Consider the following 23,573-nt stretch of genomic DNA (forward strand, 5'->3'; position numbering starts at 1 on the left):
TGCAACCAGTCCGGAGTTACCAGTGACACTCACTGAAGATTTAGAATTGACTTTGGAACCCTTGGAGTTGATGGGGGTTTGCCAGAGAGAATGAACTAAGGAAGCATTGATAAGGTGGAAGAATCTCCCGGACTATGACTCCACGTGGGAACCGTATGAGAGGGTGAAACATCAGTTTTCTTGTTTTCACCTTGAGGACAAGGTGATTCTTTGGGAGGACGGTATTGTTAGACTTGTCCCTAAGGGACCGGTTCGGTTTTGTTATAGAAGGGGTGGCGACAAAGAGAGTGGGAGAGTGGGGTCCACCAATACTTCAAATTCAAACTCCTTGGAGGGAAAGGAGGGGGTGGCAAGGGCTCCTTAGTCATTTGGATTGATTAACTAATTAGGGTTAGGGTTATGCTTGATTATTGTTATCTTGAGAGTTTCTTCTTGGTGTCTTGGGCTCTAGAGTTATCTAGAGATTGGGAGAGAACGATCATCCTCTTGAATTGAGGATCAATTGTATCTTTGCTTTCGTTATTTTCATTCCCCTTTTGTAATAAAATTATTGTTTGGAAAGCTTTCCATCAGATTTTGTGGGATTCGTTTGCTATTTTTTTCTGTCTTTGTTAGGGTTTACTTGATATATTCAAGTATTTTTTATTAGGTTCCCACAAATGCCGAAAGATATGCAAGTGAACGCAATAATTCATCAATCAACATGCATGAGGAAATCAGTGGTGAAGACAACTTACCCAATAGTCGATATGAACTTGCAAATGAACACATCAGCTTTGCTGCAAGTAGTAACAGTAGACATGTTGCAAGGAGGAGGTGTTTCTTTATGAACGACAAAAGTTGAACCATGAATGAATGCAATTAACCTGATAGCCAGTATCAATTTTCAGATGAATATACCAGCTCGTCTACAAACAACGACACTTCTCATAAACATACACAACTCAACATATAATGATTGCAAAGACACTCTCAAAATCAATGTCAATAAAATATCTCTCAAATGCATAAGCTCCCTGCAGGTGAAGGAAGTTTATAGGCAACAAATGCGAGTTGCTTGAGATAAATTAAATTTCACATGCAATCAATGATAAAAGAGTTGTAGTGTATACAACATGCTGTCTACAAGCAAGAGTAACATCTTTGCAACACCTATGAGCTACTATGAGCCGCTGCAGAAGACTCGTCATGCATACAATAGCTCGTCTATAGATGACGAAGAACAACGTACAAAGAGTGTTAGGTCATCTTTATAGTCAATGGTGATTCAGTGTCAAGCAAATACAATTATTTCTAGTAAGCATAGGCGGTCAATACGTGACAAATACAAACACATACGAGCCACTATAGGAAACCCGTCATGCACACAACATACTATCTTCAAGCAAACGTAGAAAGTGTTGTGGTAAATGCAAGCATTTACAAACAATGTTAGAGAATGTTACATCGAAAATGATTCCCAGTGTATGATAGCTAGTGACTCTTGGGCGTCTACTACCGACCTACAAACTAATTCGACAAAGTTTGCAGTGCATGACAACTTGCATGTAATAAGCCACGAGCGACTTGTAGTGCAATGCTACGATTCACCTAGGGGTGCAAACGAGTCGAGTCGAGCTCGACTATCAAATACCAAGCTCGAGCTCGAGTCTAGCTCAAAATTCGAGCTCGAGTGCAACTCGTCTTCTTGTCGAGCGGCTCGTCGAGCTCTGCTGTCGAGCTCCGCTGTTGAGAATCGAGAGCCATCGCTCGCCGTCTCATCCGTCGTCTCGAGGTCTGTCGTCATCGTTGCGTCTGCCGTCGAGATCGTCTTACTGAGCAATATGAGCGTAACTGTCGTCGCCATCGAGAACCTTCGCTCGTCGTCGTGTCTGCCATCGAGATCCATCATCCCGAGCTCGTCCTGTCGTGTATGCCGTTCAGATCGTCGTCTCGAGCGTAATTTTTTTGCTCGCGAGTGCTCCGTCGTTTAGTAATTTGGATTTCCCTCTTGCGAATTAAATTACCCGCTCGCGAGCTCCGTTGATTTGGATTTCCCGCCCGCGAGCTCCGCGGTGGAGCTGCTCGACGAGCTGACGGGTCGAGCAACAGCCTGTTCGAGCTCGAGCTCGAAATCTTGTTCGTGCTCGACTCACGAATTCGATAAGCTCGACTCGTCGAGACTACTACCGAGTCGAGTTCGAGCTGGCTCGCGAGTTGGCTTTACTCATTTGCACCCCTAGATTCACCTATAAACAAAAGCAGGGAATATGTAGTAGGGATATATTATAATATCTTATCCCATCTAAGAAAAATTCTGGTGCAAGATAATCTGATGGTACATGGCTTTAATGAGAAGGGATAGAAGATCGTGGGACCATTCGTACTCCCTCTCGTATTCAGAGAACTTTATACGTAGGCTAAATTCCATGTGATTGACATGGATATCTCATTTAAAGTACTCCTGTGACGCCCCTAGTTGCATGAATATGGCATTGTCCCGTCAACTTTAAACAAGTGTACAAAGCACTTCAGAGACGGGGAGGGGTTCAGGGTTTCAGGAGACATCCATCCATTTGCAGTCCACGAGATCAAAATCTATGAAGATGAAAATACTTCATTCCAAAGGAACTAAAGCCATTGAGCTCTGTTGAGGCCAATGCCTCAAATTCAAAGGCTGCAAAGCGACCTACACGAGAAGGTGTGAAGAAATAAGCGGGGAGAAAGAAGGCAATTCCGACTATTCCCAAAACAATTATCACCCCTAAACTAAGAAGAGTTGTGCCTCACCTAGGGAATGACAATGAAGAAGATGTCATCCCTGCCCGATCCAAGAAGACATATCAGTCTATAGCCAAAAGAAAAAAAGGTGGAATATTCAGATTCTGATTACGACTACAAGTCTACCTACACGAGTAAAATGCAATGCGTCTTCTCAAGGATAATAGGTAGCTTATCAATTTTAGATAGTATATTCATGGTCACACCTCTTCCTCCACGACACTTGATAGAAATTTCTCCTTGCGTGGTGCATAACGTCAAAGAGCTCAAAACACTTTATGTACCTCTAAGCCAAAAAATTGGACCAGGAAGTCTACTCTACAAGTCAGAGAGCGTGAAGAGGAGAATTATGATTGGATTTTCAAGCTCATTGATTCTGGAGAGATAATGCCTGCAAGAATGCCTAAGTATTGTCCCAAAAATATTCAAAGAATGATATGGAAAGGAGCCCATGTCAGTAGTACTAAATGACAAACTCGTCTCCATATGAGTATATGATATCAAATAAATCCTCACGCATTACGAAGGAATGATATTCTTGCAAGAAGGGATCTTGGATTCATTATGTAGAAATACCCCTAAAAGGAGATTTTCTGTGCAAGCACATGTGGGAAGATTGTGATGAGGATATCCACAGGAGATTTCAACGTACTTACCATGGGAGAAACCATAGATCGACGGCTACGATTCATAGTCTCTATTTATGTTGTTTTAATGTATTTCTTTTATTTACTTTTTAGTTTTCCACGTATACCCCTATGAGGGATTTGTTTCATGTTGTAGCCCGAGGGCATATGTGTCTTTTATGCTTTTGCTTTTGGAGGCCTATATATTAAGGCATAGTTATTGTATTATAGAAGCACCACGCATAAAATTACTCAAGAATATGTTATGTTTAATGTATTATGAATGTTATACATGTTTATTAACATATACATTTTATGTTTTTGAAATTCTCGTGTTATAAAAAGGCAATTCAAATATCCCATGAAAATCCCCTTTACAAGATAGGGGGTATATTTTTAGTTTTATGATTAAAATCTGTCTAAAATTTCCTTGCAAAATAGAATGTATTTTTAAATATTTATTTAGGTCGATATCGTGCTATGTGTCGAGATCCTCAACTAAATATTTAAAATCATCAAATATGAATATCTCTTTAAATAAGGGAATATGATGACTTCTCTTTCAAATGCATGCAGGTGATTTTCCAAAAAGGTTCGAGGCATTGCCTTCTCTAATGTACTGATACTTCAAAAGTCAGGAAAGAAGAATTTTGTGACTATACACTCCAGCAAGTTGAGCTAGAGCGACATAAGTTCTTCTGCAGCTTGAAGCTTAAGGTTTGAATATGTATATGAGGTTGGATTCAACAAGCCTAAACATGGTCGAATCACTGGCAGCGCCATTTACTCAATAAGCCATAAGAAAGGTCGTAATAGCAGAACCCTCATTTCGTCAATCGATCAGTCTATAAGAAGCATAAAGGCTTATCTAGCTATAGCCCACGAAATTCTCCTAATTGACCAGAGAGTCAAAGTTACAGTGGGAATGAACAAATCTCAATCAAAATAGTTACTGAATGCGTGTAAGCTCTGAAATCTTGAACTCAAAGGATGACTTCAAATCTGCAACTTCAACAAATCTAGCTTGGGGAGCTCGTTTATCCACAGCTCAAGTCTAAAGTTTGAACGGGCATATAAGGTTGGATTCAATAGGTCAATATGCGACTGAATCGCTTGCAGCTCCATCTACTCAACAAGCAACTTCATAAAGGGGCTCAAGGCAGAAATCAGAGCGGTGGTGAAAATCATGATGACTCGTGACTTGGGAGAGGCCATGAAGTTGGCACAACTTGAGGAGAATTCGAAGAATCTAGAAAAGGGAGCTAGGAGCAGTAGCTCATGAGGCACTTACACGATGATGACCACCTACTTAACACCCAAGGGGCCTGTAATAGGAGGATTTCGTGAGACCACCAAGAAGAAAATAGTAGGAGGGAGTAGAGGAAATTTCAAGAGGTTGACATAGAAGGAGATTCATGAGAAGAGGGTGAAGTGGTTGTGTTTCAGGTGTGATGAGAAGTATATCCAGGGCATAGGTGTAGGGACTGAACTCTTCAGGTTCTCATCGTCTGTGATGACGAGGAAATTGAGGGAGGCGAGAGAAAAGTAGAGGAGAAGATGCATTTGGACCTGGCAGAGGTTTCCCTGAACTCAGTGGCAGGATTCACCACGAATCATATCATGGAGGTGAAAGGGGAGATGAGGGACAGGGAGGTGGTGGTTCTGATTGACAGTGGGGCTACCCACAATTTCATTTTCATTTTCATTTTGGTCGTCGACTAACTGGGAGTGAAATTGGTGGACACCGGTTGTTATGGGGTTATGATGGATACAAGAAAGGTGGAGAAAGGCTAGAGGATTTGTAGAGGAGTGGTACTGACCATCCAGGGGATTCAAGTGTTGGAGGAATTTCTCCCATTGGAGTTAGGATATACAAATGTCATCTTTGGGATGAAGTGGCTGCAGACCTTGGGGGACACCAAGGTTAATTTGGGAGCACTCACGATGGAGTTGAGGGTGGATGGGAGAAAGGTGATGATCAGAGAAGATGCAGGGCTATCTAAAGCCATGGTGTCACTCAAAATCATGGTAAGGAATATCCAAGAGGTGGGGGAAGGTTATTTGGTGGAGCTGCACAGATTGGAGGAAGTTAGAGTGGAGGAAGGAGGGGACACACCCCTCTCCATACAGTCGTTGATCCAGCAATTACAGGAGGCGTTTCAGCCACCTCAAGAATTGCCTACACCAAGGAAGCAGGAGCATGCAATCACCTTGAGGAAGGTGTATTGCCCATCAGCGTCAGACCTTACCACTATCCTCAATTTCAGAAGGATGAGATTGAGAAGTTGATTAGAGAAATGCTAGAGGCGGGTATTATTAGGCCCAGTGTAAGTCATTTTTCCAGTCCAGTATTACTAATTAAGAAAAAGGATGGTAGCTGGAGGTTTTGTGTGGACTTTAGGACGGTGAACAAGGAGACTGTGCCAGACAGGTTTCCTATACTAGTGATTGATGAACACTTGGATGAGTTGAGTGGGGCAGTGATTTTTACCAAGATAGATATGAAGTTAGGCTACCATCAGATTAGAATGAAGGAAGATGTACCCAAGACTACTTTTAGAATTCATGATGGGCATTATGAGTTCTTGGTGATGCCTTTTTTGGCCTCACTAACGCCCCTACCACATTCCAGTCTCTCATGAACAAAGTCTTTAAACCTTACCTTAGGCGATTTGTCCTAGTATATAGCATGACAGAGGAGGAGCTCCTATGTGAATTTAGGGATTGCTTTGCCTAAACATATGATGGATGCCTAGCTTATCCCCTGACGTAGCTGTTCACAGATTAGCCATTAAACCGAACACAACACCCGTCAAGTAAGCTCTAAAAAGAATGAGATTAGAGATTGAAGAAGAGGTGATAGCAAAGATGAAGAAGCTTATAGATGTAGACTTCATTCGTAAAGAAAAATATGCCAATTTGATCACCAATACTGTCTCGATCAAGAAGAATGGTCAAACTCGTATATGCATCGACTTTCGGGACCTTAACATGACGTGTCCAAAAGATGACTTTTCGCTCTCAGTGTCAGAACTCTTACTTGACAACACTTCCAAGTATAACATGTTCTCTTTTATGAACAGATCGTTGGGGTACAATTAGATTAAGATGGCCCCTGAAGATGAGAAACATACATTATTCAGAATGTTCATCAGCATATTCTACTACATAGTCACACCCTTTGGCTTGGAGAATGCTGGAGCTACATACCAAAGGGCTATGACACACATATTTGATGAGCTCACCCACCATAAGATTGAATGCTATGTGGATCTCTTGTTGTCAAAAAATTTTAAATCGAAATAAGAACCTGGATGCCTTGGCCTATTGAGAAGCATTGATTGGGGCAGAAATACGTTATTCTCCTATTGAGAAGCATTGTCTGGCGTTGATTTTTGCTGCTCAAAAACTCTGCCACTATATGTTATCTCATAAAATTATGTTGATTTCCAAGATCGATCCGTTGAAATTCTTAAAGATAAGACCAACGTTGACAGTTCGTTCAGCTAGATGGGCAGTGATACTTCCGCAGTTTAATTTCACATATGTTCCACATAAGGTAGTGACAGGGAAAATCTTGATAGATTTTCTCGCTGCACATCCCATTCCTGTAGATTCGCCGCTCAATGATGATATGCCCGATAAGCAGATCATGCATGTCAAAGAAGAGGAGAAACCACGAGTTTGAGACATGTACTTCGACGGAGCATTGTCGATTAAACCTGACCAACTTACAAATCTGAGAAAGGCTCGAGCCTGCATTAGTCTTATTTTCATAACACCTGAGGGAGTCATAATGAGATATTCATTTGGTCTAACCAAACCTTGAACCAACAATGAGATTGAATACAAAGCTCTAATGGCGGGTATGGAGATTGCAATTTCAGTTGGAATTCGGAACCTCCAAGTTTTTGGCAATTCTCAGTTTGTTATAAATCAGGTGTTGGGGATCTATAGAATTACCAAGCTTGAGTTGGCCTACTATCACCGACTGGTCCTCGAGCTTATGAAGCAGATTCTGTCTATTAAATTAACTTGAGTTCCATGAGTAGAGAATAGTAAGGATGATTGCCTAACTAAATTGGCCATGGAGATGGCAAATATGAACGACGAGCCCGTGCTGATTGGAGTCCACACTCATTTGGTCTTAGAGCCAACCATTTTGCAATTCTTACAGGAAGAGAGATTTCCGAGTTCGGGTCAGCAGAATGCAACTTCGACTGATCTTCAACCTCCACAACATATCATCATTGAGTACCAACCACGTGAATATCAAATAGTTAAAAGGAGATGTAAAGCTTGCGTTGCCTCAGAATCATGGTAACATTGCTTAGATGTCGAAGAACAGGATGATTGGAGGCAGTCATTCATTGATTACTTCAAAGAAAGCAAGTTACCAAAACTCAAATCGCTAGCCGCGCAAGTAAAAAAAAAAAGAGCATTGTGTTACACGTTTGTCAACAACACACTATATCGAAGAGCTTTCGACTAAGTGTGGTTAAGGTGTCTGTAGATCAAGAAAGATGATAGAGTGATAATTGAAGTTTATGAAGGACTTTGCGGTGCACACCAATCAAGTCCCAAAAATGACAACCGAGATCAAAAGAATTGGCTATTATTGGCCAACATTGGTGAAGGATTGTATTGATCATGCTAAAAAGTGCCATTAGTGTCAAATTCATAGCATTGTCATACATCAGCCGCCAAATCCATTAAATCATAGAGTAGCATCTTGGTCGTTTGAATGCTGGGTCGCAAACATAATAGGGCCAATAGATCCGTCATCGTCAGTTGGATGCCGCTTCATACTAGCAGCAACCAACTACTTCTCTAACTAAGCAGAAACTATTCCATTCAAAGAAGTTACATTTGAGCAAGTAATCAATTTCTTCGCTCACAACGTTGTCTACAAATTTGGTGTATCACGCCGCATAATCTCAGATAACGATATAACAATCAAGAGTACCAAGATCTACAAGTTCGTTGATTAATACAAAATCAATTGATGATATTTATCTATATATAACCTAAGGGAGAATGGCCTGGCTAAGGCCTTCAAGAAGACGTTGGCAAAATTGCTGAAGAAGATTCTCATCAAGAATAAGAGAGAGTGACACACTAAGATGGTGGAAGCGTTGTGGGCATACCATACAACTTACAGGATGCCAACTAGAGCAATCCATATGCACCAGTGTTCGAAGTTGAAATAGAGTTGCCACTAGAGATTGAGTTACCGTCACTTTGGGTAGCTGTCTAGCATGATCTCACTCAGGAGCAAAATGATCTCCTAAGAATGGAAGAACTCTACGTATTAGATGAAATCAGACTGCAAGTTCAGTAGAATCTAGAAATCTATTGAGCTAGGTTGGCTAAATCCTTTGACCGAATGGTGCATCATCGAATGTTTTAATTGGTCTTAATGCTAAGAAGCTCAATCATCCCACATAGAAAAATCAGTGGTAAATTTGTATCTAATTGGGAAGGTCCTTTCGTCATCGAGACGATGTACAAAGTATTACTAGCTTATCGATCTGCACAGTCATAGATCATGCCGTCAATCAACTGTCGATACTTAAACAAGCACCACGCATAAAATTACTCAAGAATATGTTATGTTTAATGTATTATGAATGTCATACATGTTTATTAACATATACATTTTATGTTTTTGAAATATCCCACGAAAATCCCCTTTGCAAGATAGGGGGTATATTTTTAGTTTTATGATTAAAATATATCTAAATTTTCTTGCAAAATAGAATGTATTTTTAAATATTTATTTGGGTCGATATCGTGCTATGTGTCGATATCCCCAACTAAATATTTAAAATCATCAAATATGAATATCTCTTTAAATAAGGGAATATGATGACTTCTCTTTCAAATGCACGCAGGTGATTCTCCAAAAAGGTTCGAGGCATTGCCTTCTCTAATGTACCGATACTTCAAAAGTCAGGAAAGAAGAATTTTGTGACTATACACTCTAGCAAGTTGAGCTAGAGCGATATAAGCTCTTCTGCAGCTTGAAGCTTAAGGTTTGAATATGTATATGAGGTTGGATTCAACAAGCCTAAACATGGCCGTTTACTCAATAAGCCATAAGAAAGGTCGTAATAGCGGAACCCCCATTTCGTCAATCCATATGTAGGGACTATAAGAAGCATAAAGGCTTATCTAGCTATAGCCCACGAAATTCTCCTAATTGACCAGAGAGTCAAAGTTATAGTGGGAATGAACAAATCTCAATCAAAATAGTTATTGAATACTTGTAAGCTCTGAAATCTTGAACTCGAAGGATGACTTCAAATCTGCAACTTCAACAAATGTAGCTTGGGGAGCTCGTTTATCCACAGCTCAAGTCTAAAGCGTGAACGGGCATATAAGGTTGGATTCAATAGGTCAATATGCGACTGAATCGCTTGCAGCTCCATCTACTCAACAAGCCATAAGAAAGACCGTAATAGAAGAACCCCTGTTTCAATAGTCTGATGACAAAGAGCTGTCAAATCCTAGCTCGCCCGATCTGATGAGTTCAAGTAATCCAGATTGAAGTCTTCTCAACTGGTTAAGAGTCAAAGTATTACCTATGTTTAGACTACTGAAATATATAAACTCTTCAAGAAATTCGTCAAAGCACAAAGTAAAAGATCGAAGAAATTATCCTAAAGTTCACACAAAGCATAAGGCTGAATTCAAAGGATATACATCATCAACAAGTTTGCTACGCACAAAGCTTTGGATCGATAACCCTTCACCAAGGCTGAATACTCATTCGTCAAGCTCGCCAAAGCAAGAAGCAGGGGGCTGAAGGTACATAAATTTTCTAACAAGTCAATAAGGACAAATCAATCAATCCTTCACCAATGTTTGCCGCACAAGGCAATAGACAAGAGGAGCCAAAGCCTCATAACTCAAGTTAAAGTTGTGAAAAGAATACAACGGCTGACTTTAACATGTGTTTAAAGCCATGAGCACAACAATAATAGAAGTCACAAGAGCATAAAGAAAAGAAGAGCTCGTGAATATCCAAAAGCGAACAATGCTTTATTTTATTAATTTAAAATTTTTATACAAATTTGAATTACATCTTTTCGCATGTTTACATCAGCAAAGAAAAGGTATAATGTGCTTCACAAATGACTAAAGTCTATCCCCCAAAATTTATGCCTGAAGAGGAAGTCGACAACTCCGCTCTGTCTTTCCAAATACTAGGTACGCTGCACTTTTGGGACATACAAAAAGTAACAGAAGCATCAACAAAAAGAAAAGAGAAAGACTATGCAAGTGTATGTAAAGCTATAAAAAGAAATGTGTACGTGAACCGGGGTCTCTTGTAGTAGCTAACCAACTAGTGTCTCATTTCTCCTAGGACCTATGTAGAGCAACATGAGAACTAGTAAAACAATCAAAAAAGAAGTGCACAAACTAAAAAAGAAAAAAAGAGCATACCTGAGCTGAGGCCTCTCACAATGGCTGGCTAGCTGATATCATGCTCATCTGAATCATGCACAAGTGATGAATCATTGGTGGTATGAATATAAAGTAAGAACTAAGAAAAAAAGAAGAAGATGGTGTAACTAGCCTGAAGGCAACTGCAGAAAAGATGAGGCAGCGAAGTCTTGCTAGCTGGTAAATCTGCAAAGCTCAGACAAATTTTGAACCAAACCTACAATTATATAATACAAATATTATATTTACATATGATTGCATCAAAGATAAATATTGAACATATGCAAAGATGCTGGAAACTAAAATAATAGTGGTGTTAGAAGAGAACAAGAGGTGGCAATGCTATCTACTAGCATCTATCTACAAAGTAATGCCCTAAGAACCCAAGTATGGTATAAAAGCTTTTAAGTTCTAAGATGGGAAAACCTTCAGAAGAAGGGTGTGATTTTTAAGGGACAATAATGAATGGAAGGATTAAAATTCAATTTGCATGAATGATGAAGATGAATTATGATATATCTGGTCAATGCATGTTATAAATTGAAGTAGTCTAATTATTTAGGTTATTTAATCATGTTTTCTTTATACTTTCTTTAAGATAATTCATTTACCATTTTGCAACTGGAAATGTTTCGAATCTTAAAAATTGATTATTTCATCGAACATGGAATATTATAGTTATCATTTTTGAAAGTCCTCGTAATTTAAATAGTTGAATTTAGAGAAACCACTATTTTCTTTTCAGCACCTTTTCTTGGGCAAGTGTCTACTATGTTGCCTATTGACTTGGATTTTGAGCATCCATATCACCTTGAGGTTGCACTTTTGATAAGCCATAAGAAAGACAGTAATAGAGGAATTACCATTTCGTCAATTTGTCAATAGAGGTTGTAAGAAGCATGAAGTCTTATCTTATTCGACAAGTTCAAGTAGCTGTAGCCTACGAAATTCTCTTAATTGATCGGAGAGTTAAACTTATAGTGGGAAGGAACGAGCCTCAATCAAAATAGCTACCGAATGCACGTAAGCTTTGAGATCTCGAACCCCGAAGGACGACTTCAAATCTGCAAACTTTAACCAATCCAGCTTAGGGAGCGTGTTTCTCCACAGCTTAAGTTTAAAGACTAAACATGCATATAAGATTGTACTCAACAAGCCAAGATGTGGTCGAGTCATTGGCAGATCTGTTTACTCAACAAGCTATTAGAAAGGTTGTAGTTGAGGAACATCCGTTTCAACAGTCGGATGACAAAAACCTACCAAATCTTAACTCACCCGATCTGATAAGTTCAACTAATCCAGATTGAAGTCTTCCCGACTGGTTAAGAGTCAACGTATTACCTACGTTTAGACTATTGATTAAACTTGAAACCAATAAATTCTTCAAGAAGTTCGTCAAAGCATAAATCAAATGATCGAAGAAATTATCTTAAAGTTTACATAAAGCTTAAGGCTGAATTAAGAGAATTTTTGTCATCAATAAGCCTGCTACTCACAAAGCTCAGGATCGATAATCTTTCGTCACCGACCTAGTATAAACTTAAAGGGTTTAGGTCACTGTCATATACTCCTTCGTCAAGCTCGTCAAAGCAAGAAGCAGAGGGTTGAAGGGACGCAAATCTCCTGACAAGTCAATAGGGACAAATCATGTAATCCTTCACCAATGTTCGTCGCACAAGGCATAGGGCAGGATCAATCAAAGCCTCACAACTCAAGCTAAAGCCATGAAAAGAATACAACTGCTGACTCTAACATGTGGCTAAAACTGTGAGCACAAAAACTATAGAAGTCACAAGAGCACAAAGAAAAGAAGAGCTCTTGAATATCCAAAAGCGAACAATGCTTGATTTTGTTAATTTAAAATTTTTATACAAATTTGAATTACATCTTTTTGTATGGTTACATCAGTCAAGAAAAAGGAAAAGGTACAATGTCCTTTACAAAGGACTGAAGTCTACCCTCTAAATCTATGCCTGAAGAGAAAATCAACAACCCCACTTTGTTTTTTTAAAGACCAGGTACTCTACACTTTTGGGATCTACACAAAGCAACAAAAGCATCAGTAGACTGAAAAGAGAAAGACTATGCAAGTGTATCTAAAGCTATAAAAGAAATGTGAACCTGAACTGAGGTCTCCTACAGTAGCTAACCAATTGGTGTCTCGTTCCTCCTTGGACTTGCATAGAGCAACAAGAGAACTAGTAAAACAACTAAAAAAGAAGTGCAAAAAAAAAAAAAGCATACCTGAGCTGAGGTCTCTTACAATGATTGGCTTGTTGATATCCTGATCATATGGAAATTGCACGAGCCATGAATCATTGTTGGTACGAATACAAAGTAAGAACTAAGAAGAAAGGATAAGATGGTGTACCTGGCCTGAAGGCAACTGTAGAAAATATGAGGTAGCGAAGTCTTGCTAGCTAGTGAACCTGCAAAGCTCGGGTAAATTCTAAATGAAATATGCAATTATATAATACAAATATTATATTTACATATGATTGCAATAAAGATAAATATTGAACATATGCAAAGATGCTAGAAACTAAAATAACAGTGGTGGTAGAAGAGAACAAGAGGTGGCAATGCTATCTACTAGCATCAATTTACAAAGTAATGCCCTAAGGATCCAAGTATGGTATAAAAGCTTTTAAGTTCTAGGATGGGAAAACCTTCAGAAGAAGAGTGTGCTTTTTAGGGGACAATAATGGATGGAAGGCTTAAAATTTAATTTGCATGAATGATGAAGATGAATTATGATATATCTGGTCAATGCATGTTATAAACTGAAGTAGTTAAATTATTTAGGTTATTTAATCATTATTTCTTTATACTTTCTTTAAGATAATTTATTTACCATTTTGCAATTGGAAATATTTGGAATCTTAAAAATTGATTATTTCATCGAACATGGAATATTATAGTTATCATTTTTTGAAAGTCCTCATAATTGAAATAGATTTATTTGGAGAAACCACTATTTTCTTTTCAGCACCTTTGCTTGGGCAAGTGTCTACTGTTTTTCCTATTGACTTGGATTTTGAGCAGCCATATCACCTTTAAGTTGCACTTTTGACAACATTTTTGTAGATTTAGGCTTCGTTTGGGACGACTTTCTTATTGCTTTTTAAAACAGCTTCCTAAAATTTTTGTACTATGAAGCTGCTTTAAGAAGCATAAAGAAAGCCCTCTCAAACGAAGCCTTAGTGGTTGTAGGAATGGTAAATAGCTAACATCTATGTTGACCTGTGGATTACTAAGGATGCTCTTGTTCATGAAATTAGTATTATAAGAAGCATGACTTGCATCATAACAACTTACCCAGGATACTCTTGAATTCTATTTTTCACCTGCAAAATGTGTATTGCTTAAGGATTTGATCCAAATATGACTGATTTTATTAATGTTTTTGTAAAGCCAATCGTGTGCCTCATTACTTCTATTCCAATCTACAGGTTCCTTCACTTCCTTTAGGGTACATGGCAAATTATTTGTCAGAGCTTACATTGGTCGAATATAGTTTTGTAAAGTTTGTTCCTTCTGTCATAGCTGCATCTGCTGTCTTCCTGGCCAGATGGACATTGGACCAGTCTGATCAGCCTTGGGTAGATGCATCCCGATCCACAATTGTTCTTTTTGATTATTTCATGAAAAAAAAAGGCTTAGGATATTTGACCAAAATTTTGGTGAGAATGGATCTCAAAGTAAATCCAACTTTGAGATGAGTGTAATGTAAATTTTAATTGGTTCATCATATATTACACTGATCTTAAGTTAGAACTATGGCTTTGAGATTCTACCTAACCCAAATTTTTTTTTCTTTCTTCTCTTTATCTTAATTGTTTTTCTTGCCGTTTGTTACAGAATTGCACTCTCCAGCATTACACCTCATACAAAGCTTTAGACCTTAAATCTGTAGTTCTCCAAATGCATTATTTGCAGCAGAATTCCTGTAACTCCCCCCTCAGCGCTGTCCGGGACAAGTACATTCAAGAGAAGGTATAGTACATTTCTCCCAACATTTTACTTGGTTTTTTCTCTTTTTTGGTAGTAAAAATACTTCTGAGGTTTGTCTGAACAAAATTTGATCATAATGAATTTAGAACCTTTGAAATTTACTATATTACACTCATATTAAAGAAAATTCTAGAATTTAGGCTTCGTTCGGGATGGTTTTCTTACTGCTTTTCAAAAAAGCTTTTTAGTATAAAAATTTATTTTAAGAAGCAGTAAGAAAGTCATCCCAAACGAAACCTTACTCTTTTGTCTTGTCTAAGCAAGTTCACATTGTTGCATTGTATATATTTTTCAATTTATGTCGTTATGGTTAGTCTTCTTGGTTTTGGCAGTATGAACGGGTGGCTTGTAGAGTTTCTCCAGAACTTCCAGACTCGCTATTCTTCTGATACTTTTTGGTTTGGTTTCTACCTATGAACTGAGGATTTCTAGAAAAATTATGGATGGAATAGCTTCTCTTTATTTTCTTAAATTTTAGTTAGTCTTTATTCTTTTGATCAACGGAGGTTGAAGTTGTTGCTGACCCAAATCAAAGCCTCATCCAAAGAGAGAGGCTTTGTAGCACAGATTACTGGTTAGCTCTCTTACTGCCAGTTAATGGCCAGCTATAGCTGTTTAAATTGTGCTTCTCTTCTCCACTTCTCATTGTATTTCATCCATGAATTTGCTTAAGATTACTTAAAAATTAGATCATTTTTTGACTTCAATCGATGAGCTGACTAATGAGTCATCTAAGATTTCGTTTGGGACAGCTTTCATACTGCTTCCTAAAATAATTTTCTAGTATATAATTTTCTAATTCAAAAAGCTTTTGTACTAGAAAGCTGGTTCAGAAAGCAACAAAAAGTTGTCCCAAACGAAGTTTAAGTTGGATTGAATTCTAATCTAAACAAGTCTAAATTGGATTGTGTTAGCTCAAGATATGATCGAAAAGTACATATCTATTTGTATGAAATGCGCGCGCGCGGACACACACATTATAGATGGAAATTTAATTGAGACCATATTGATTTTAGTTCGAAGAGCTAAACTTAAAATAAGATTTAGGCTCCGTTTGAGATAGTTTTCTTTCTGCTTTTTAAAATAATTTTTCATTACAAAAATTTTTTGAAGTAGAAAATTTTATGTTATAATTTTTTTTAGAAAGTTGTCTCAAATGAAATCTTAACTTGAATTAAGATAAGATGAAATGATTGAGCCAATCTTTAGTCAAATTTAGATTAAATAAAGACAAGTTATTAGCATAACAAATGACATTTAAGTACTAAGTGATTTATGAATGTCAAAATTTACATTGAGGGCAGTCTGTTTCAAAAGAAAAAAAAAATATTGTTTGCACTAAATTATGAATATATTTAGGAGTTTTGAAATGTGATACTCATTGAAAAATTGCATGCATTCCATTGTTGTTGTTGGTGAAAAGTTGTATATTAATTAATATGCACTAAGGATTTTGAGTTTGATTAATAGTAACCAAAATCATAAAGCTATTCCAAACACTTTCACTTATCGCTCGACTAAAATAGGAAATGCTAGGACTTTGTCTTGGTTCCTACGCCTTGAAATCTTTCTAAACTCTACAAAATTTTATCATCAACTTCAGATCATAAGTTCACTTTTCAAGTTGATCGTACATCATTATTTTCAGTCATTTATCCAAATAAAATTCACTTTTTAATGTGATCTTGTAAATAAGCCCAAATTAGTCATACTAACGAGCTAAGTTTGAGCTATACCTGACTTGACTTGTTGGCTTGCGAGTTGGCTCTTTTAAAAAGTATTAATATAAAATACACTTAAAATATAATAGTATTTAAATTTTTAAGTAAAAAATATTTAAATTTTTTAAAAATTACATCTTATTTTCTTAAATTAAATGATTATTTATATTATTATTCTTATTTTACTTTTCATTCTTTCTATCATTTTATTATAATAATCAATTGAATCATAATTATTTTATCTCTTTCAGAATAAACAAGTTAACTCGAACTTTTATAATAAAGCTCAAGCTCCAATTTGATCAGGGGCGGGGTGAAGGGGGATAATTGCCTCCCCCGCTAATAAAAAATTATATTTAAGAGTTTTAAATTTTATTCTAATTAATTAATAGATTTGTTGATATAAAAATATTATTAAAAAATTCATTTAAGATTCTATGCTTAAGGATAAATTATTTTTTAGTTCATTCATTTTACTGACCTTCGGTTTATTAAAAAGTTCTCTGTACTCTCCGCCTCTTATAAGTGAAATACAGTATATTTAGAATTAATTAATCACTTCTGAAACCATAATCAGACCACTAATTAAGTTCATTAATACTTAAACCTTATTCATTACAACTGTAGAATGGTTAATCTTCACATAACAAAGCTAATTACTACTGCTGCTTCTTCATCTGATCTTAATTACTTAATCACTAACTGCAATTTCTTAATAAAGTTCCTTTAAAACTTAAGCCTAATACAATACATCTGATCATTAATCTTAATTGCTAGCTACTGAAGTTCAGGATCTTAATTACTAACTGCAGTTTAAATGTTCAGCAAAACAGATAGATCGATAGCAGATTTGGCTCAATTACTCTTCTCCTCCTCCCCCGAATCAAGCAGATCCTCCAAAACCTTATCGTCCAAACACTCGAGCTCGATCACTTCCTTCTTCGTCTCATTTCTCGACGACGAGGCGGAGGCGTCTGCCGCATACAAATGCCGTTCGTCGGGGAAGTTCAGCACGGCGAGCGACCCGCGCATGGAGTAAGCAGCTCGGTCGTAAGCGCGGGCAGCTTCTTCAGCAGTACTGAAAGTTCCGAGCCAGACTCGAGCGCCGTGGCGAGACGAGTCGCGTATTTCGGCGGCGAATTTCCCCCACGGACGCCGCCGGACGCCGCGGTAGCGGGTTTCTTTGCCAGCGCTTTCGTCTCTCTCCATTGGCTTTGAGCTGTGGAAGGCGGCAACGGCTCCCTTGGTTTAAATTCGGTGAACGGGATGGAGTAAGATTCGGCACACGTGCGAAGGAAGGTAGTTGTTGTACGTGTAAGGAAGAGATGAGCTTTGGTTTAAATAGGGGGAAGGAGAAAAGGATTTTGATTCGGTGTATGTGGATGGGTCAAACCGGTGGCTTAGGCAACAAGGGGAATGTGCCTTTCTTGATTTTTTTTTTATTTTTATTATTATAAAATTCAAATCTTGTTTAAAATTAGGGTTTGTTCGGAACAATTTTCTGGACAATTTATTTTCCGACAACAATCATAATTTTATTTGGCTCTTTTGTTTTTGTTTTTAAAAAAGTTCTATGATGAAAAGCTGTTTTTTTATGATCATACTGATTACGGCTTCATTTGGGACGGCTTTTTTATTGCTTCTTAAAGTAGTTTCTTAGTACAAAATTAAAATTTTTGCACAAAAAAACTGCTTTAAGAAGCAGAAAGAAAGTCATCCCTAACAAAACGTAAGTTATTTTCCCTATAGCAATTTTACGACCAAACATTATAGTTTTTTTTTTTATTTTAATCCAAACATTATAGTTGTCTCAAAAAGATTCTTAATTTTTTAATAATTTTATTTATTTTGAGGTTAATTTAATATTTATATTCGTTTACTTTAATATAAATTTAATGATTTTAAATTTTATTTTTTAGTGGATTTTGATAGAGACATTTTTTTTAAATGAAAACTTTAAATAAAGGGTGGTGAATTAGACAACGTGCTTTTTTTAGCTACTTCATGTATTGATGAATTAAGGGGAGGATATGTGGTGTGGCGGGCTACCTCATTGCTGAGTTGTAGCGGGTCAATTTTATGGTGTAGCGACATAATTTAGGAATATTTTTTAGGGTAAAAATGTTGAAGATGACCTTATGCTTAGGTTCTAGATTTGTGTAGAACATTCCTCTTCGAAAGATATGGAAAGTTGATGATTTCATAAAGTTTTTTTATCTATAAAGAAATTTAGATGATATATAGATGCATAATTGTTTTATATTTAATGCATAAAGTTTATTATTTTTTAAGATTAGAAAAAAATTTCTTAATTTATCATGATATGATTTGTATTAAGAGGGACTTTAAAATTATTACATTTGCTTTGAGATTAGTGACTCATAGTAAGAATTTATATTATACTGATCTCAAAGCAGTCTAAATGATTCTCAAGTTCATTATACTAGTAATTGTCAATGCCATCACCCTATACTGACCATTCACTCAATCATCACATTTGTCATTCACTCACATCACAATTCCGCCCCCAATCATAAGAGACATCAGGTTTTTAACGTAGAAAATTCATGAAAGGGAAAAATCATAGGGTCTGACCCAGTTAAAATGAGTCCACTAATATTTGTCATTAATTACAAATGATGTTCTTCTTCGGCGAAGGCGTTAGCTTAATGTATCAAATATGTATCGTATAAAGAAAATTACATGATTGGGGTGGGAAGAATCTAATGACATGAGAGCTATTTTCAAGAGGACGTTGGCTTGTTCGTTTAGCCGGTAAAACCTTAGTGTCACAACTCAATCGGATAAGACCTACATATAAGACATGTCCTATTGTGTTTGCTTGCAACAGATAAACCTCAAGATTGAAGTTTTGGAAATTACTCTGAATTTTCTTTCAAATAAAATTTAAAACAAAAAACAAATCACAAAGTTATTAAAATCATCCAGTTTACTGAAAATAAACTCATCCATGCAATCTCTTTTCATCACATCATCAAAATATGAATGCAAAATTTACACTATAGTATATGGCTACATACTAGAGTACAAAGCAAAACATAAAATTTCTTGCCATAACAACATAAAAATTAAAAGAGAAAATACATATACAGACTCACGTGAAAACCTGAATTGCTACTTGACTTACTTTTTCCCTTTCCTCGACCCTAAAAATAGAAAAAAAAAAACATCAGTGACCTAGCACAACTCAGTAGACCACATTTAAGCTGATCTAAATTTTCAAATATTCATTTATTAAGCAATAGAATAAATCACTATGTATAATGGAATAATAATTGCATTTATATAACATTAAAAAATAATACTATGAAGTAAATAAACAAGCACTTTATATCTCAGAGTCACAATTAACGTACTTCATTCGTATAAGTCTCAATGCTCATCATCAGAACAAAATGTGTTATAACACAAAAACATGTCATACAGGCATCAGAACATGACTTATAGGCATTAAAACAAGATTTATAACTACAAGCACATATCTTATGTGCATCAAAATATGATTTATAGCTATCAAAATAGGCACCAGAGCAAGGCTTAAAGCCACCAGAATATGTCTTATAGACACAAGAATAACTTGCTTTTCAAAACCAAATCTCCTTAGAAATTTTTATTACAACAAATAAGGCATATAATTAATTGCATTGAAATAATTAAAACATAAATAAACTCGTTCTAAAATTTCACAAAATACTATAATGGTAGGCAACGAAAACCCTATTGAACACAAATCTATTATTTCAGATTTTAACTAAATCACCAAGAATTATATAAAAGTTTATTTTGAGACTTTAATTGTAATAAGATACTATTTTTTTTTGAGTTCAAGATTATTTTATGGGCAATTAAAATAGCTAGTGCACTTTTCAAAATACCCATTATAAAATTTTATAGAAAATATTTTAATGTTTATAACTAATTAATAGCTCTACTACATCTTTTTTGTAATGGAAATATAAATTAAGTAAAAGAATTAAAAAAATTTTAAATTTTGAAAATTGAGATAGGCAATGTGTGAACTATCTCGATCCTAATAACATTCAAAATTAAGATCGTCAGTTGAAAACGACCAGAAGTAGTCCAAAATAGACTCTCTCTAAGAATTTTCTCTTCTCTCTCTAGCATCGACTGCCCAATGGATTAACTAAATGAATAGTTAAAAAAAAAAAGATATCCATTAGAAAATATCAGCAACATACAATAATGTGGGGGTTTTCTATACAAGTTAGTATATTAGTCTATTTACTTTAAAAAGATTTAATTTCATGCTGCATTGCATTACTATGTATTTCATGATATTCTAGAGTTTCCGAGTTAGAAAGGAAGAAATTATGAAATTATTTATTTGGTCCCAAGGCGAAAATATTTTGTTTTAAATTATTCTGCTCCGCCTCTGAATTGATTATATGCTAGAAGTTCTGATTCTGCTTTGCACCTATCTTGAACAGGTGGAAGATAAAGATTTCGAGCTATGAGGGGCATAAGTACAAATGCATTTTGCATTCATATGTGCATATGAATACTTACAAGTTAAACAAGTTTTATAATGTTACTTCAGTTCATACTCATCTCGTTATTTATTACATTTCTTTGAGATTCGTGTTTGATCAAGGCAAATTTTTTTTTTTATGAATGAGTAAATTTTGTATTTTCTAACATATAAATTATTCCAAATTGACTTTAGAAAAATTTCAGGGTCAGTAAAACAAAAATTAAAGCTTCATATTAATATTATTTTAATCTTATATTTATTGAAAAGGCCGTTTCTGAAGATCTGTAGCATTTAATCTGCCCTTCAAAGGCTACCAATGATTATAATTTTATTTGAGTCAATGCAAATTTACAGAAGAAACCTTTTCAATAAATCAAGGAACATTTTTAATAACAGCAATGATTTTATTGCGTGCTTAAATTCAAAAACTAGATGAACTTTCTTATTCTAAAAATAAATTTTTTTTATATATAATTTTTTTTTTAGGAATTTTTTTGTATTAAAAAAACTATTTTATGAAATTGGAAATTATTAAATATGTGTAGAAAGTTATTAATTTTTTAAATAAACAAAATTATATGTTAGGCAAATAAAACTACCTCAAATAAATACTAAAATAATTATGTTGACTCGATTAAATTGTTTGATGCATATGTAATCATGTTTCAAATTTTAGCAATGTCCAATTGGGGGTGCAATGTAAGGTTTCGTTTGTGACGATTTTTTTACTACTTTCTGAAGCAGGTTTCTAATACAAAATTTTGTACTAAAAGCTGCTTTAGAAAGAAGTAAAAATTTGTTCCAAACTAAGCCTAAGTGAACCAATTAGACTTGCAAATTGACTTGAACTCAGCTTGTTAATGAGCTCATGAGTCGAGCTTATCAAATCATGATCTTGAGTTCAAATTATGGCCCGTATATTTTGTGCTTGATGAGACTTGGCTAGGTAGCTCACAATCTAACTCAATTAAAAAGGTAAATACTAGAAATTGTTAAATCACATTTCAACTCCGTTAAGTTAAATCCTGAAACTCACAAAATCTTCTTTTTCGAAAGTCATCAGTCCTGTCGATGTCTTGTCATTGTGAGCTCTCATTGCATCTTCCTCGTCATCTCATTATCAATTCCTTCTATAGTAACCTCTTGCCCCAACTTCCTTACCATCTTACTATCCAGTCGTCAATGTCTTCTCTAGCAAGCTCCCTCCATGACTTCATTAGTAGATTCCTTCTCTAGCGAACTCCTATCCTAGCTTCATGGCTTCTTAGTTGTCGAGTGTATTGAAAATTTGTGGAGGAATTCAAGTTCATGAGTTGAGTTGAGCCTTCACTTAGTCCAATAAGTTGAGCTCGGCTCAAGCTCGAGCTGAAATTTTAACTTAATTTGTCGCCCACCGACTATGATCTTTTCGACCTCCATCGTCTGTCGACTACAATCTTTCCGACCTTCGTCGCCCGCCAACTACAGTCCTCCCAACCTCCGTCACCCGTCGACTACGGTCCTTCTGACCTCCATCGTCTGCCATCCTTCCGACCCCCGTCACCCGCCGACTACGATCCTCCCGAACTCCGTCGCCCTACAACGGACCTTCGAACCAATGTCGCTCGCCAACTACGATCCTTCTAACCTTCGTCACTCGCCGACTACGATACTTTCGACCTCTGTCGCCATACAACGGTCTTTCCGACCTCTATCGCCCTTCGACTACGGTCCTTCCAACCTTCGTCACCAGCCGACTATGATTCTTCCGACATACATCGCTCGCCGACTATGATTCTACCACCCCAAACAAACATGTCAACATTGATTCTTCCAACTCCCACCGTGTAATACAATATGTATGATGTATATTTGCCACATCGAGCCAAGATCTTCCTCTTAAGAAAGGGCCTCATTTGTAATAGACTACAAACACTAATAGATTCATTCAGAGTGAGTCAGGCCCCTTGGTTTTTCCCCTTTTCATGGGTTTCCACATAAAAATTCTGGTGTCTCTTATGAATGTTACACCCTCGCTCTCTTTTTATTTTTGTGTGTTGGATCTTTGTACAAAATTATGACATTAAATTTTATATTTATCTACTGCTACGAATATTTCAGAACGCAACAATATATATATACACACACTTAAAAAGGAGCAATTATTACTCCTATATATCATACAAACTTTTATATTATAGGCATTGAATATATTTTATGCTTATATCATCATGTCTGACCTAAGACTTTGAATTCAAGTCTTCAGTCTATTCAAAATCTTGTGCTCTATTATTATTATTATTATTATTATTATTATTTGTAATTGTAATAATTTCAATATGTTTTAATAATTTTATTATATTGGATTGTAACATGATTTTTTAAATATAAATTTATTTATAATCTAAAATATATTAAAAGTTGACTTTATTCCTTAGGGATCATTAGGATTAATTTAATGTCACTAATGATCGATGTTAATGACATCTTAATTACTTGATTAAAAAATTA

At 36.1% G+C, this 23,573-nt stretch overlaps 2 protein-coding genes across 3 annotated transcripts in view; one reads left to right on the forward strand and one right to left on the reverse strand.

Moving 5' to 3' along the window:
* LOC110092169 (cyclin-A2-1-like) overlaps positions 1-15,556 on the forward strand; it is a 31,597-nt gene extending 16,041 nt beyond the window's left edge. For both annotated transcript variants that reach the window (XM_020816586.2, XM_020816585.2), the window contains exons 10-12: positions 14,288-14,437; positions 14,697-14,831; positions 15,182-15,556. In XM_020816586.2, the coding sequence (XP_020672245.1) occupies positions 14,288-14,437; positions 14,697-14,831; positions 15,182-15,238 (342 nt within the window). In that variant the 3' untranslated portion in view covers positions 15,239-15,556. The remainder of the gene's footprint in view (positions 1-14,287; positions 14,438-14,696; positions 14,832-15,181) is intronic.
* Positions 15,557-17,281: 1,725 nt separating this feature from the next.
* Positions 17,282-17,779, reverse strand: LOC110092178 (ethylene-responsive transcription factor ERF098). Its single transcript, XM_020816597.2, has one exon. It carries the CDS (start codon positions 17,777-17,779, stop codon positions 17,426-17,428), a length of 354 nt encoding a protein of 117 aa, XP_020672256.1. The 3' UTR covers positions 17,282-17,425.
* Between the last annotated feature and the right edge of the window lie 5,794 nt (positions 17,780-23,573).

The sequence above is a fragment of the Dendrobium catenatum genome, unplaced genomic scaffold (genome assembly GCF_001605985.2).
Source record: "Dendrobium catenatum unplaced genomic scaffold, ASM160598v2 fragScaff_scaffold_665, whole genome shotgun sequence".
NCBI classification, from domain to species: domain Eukaryota; kingdom Viridiplantae; phylum Streptophyta; class Magnoliopsida; order Asparagales; family Orchidaceae; genus Dendrobium; species Dendrobium catenatum.

Coding starts and splice junctions, on each gene's coding strand:
- LOC110092178 (XM_020816597.2), bottom strand. CDS start 17,779: ATGGAGAGAGACGAAAGCGCTGGCAAAGAAACCCGCTACCGCGGCGTC.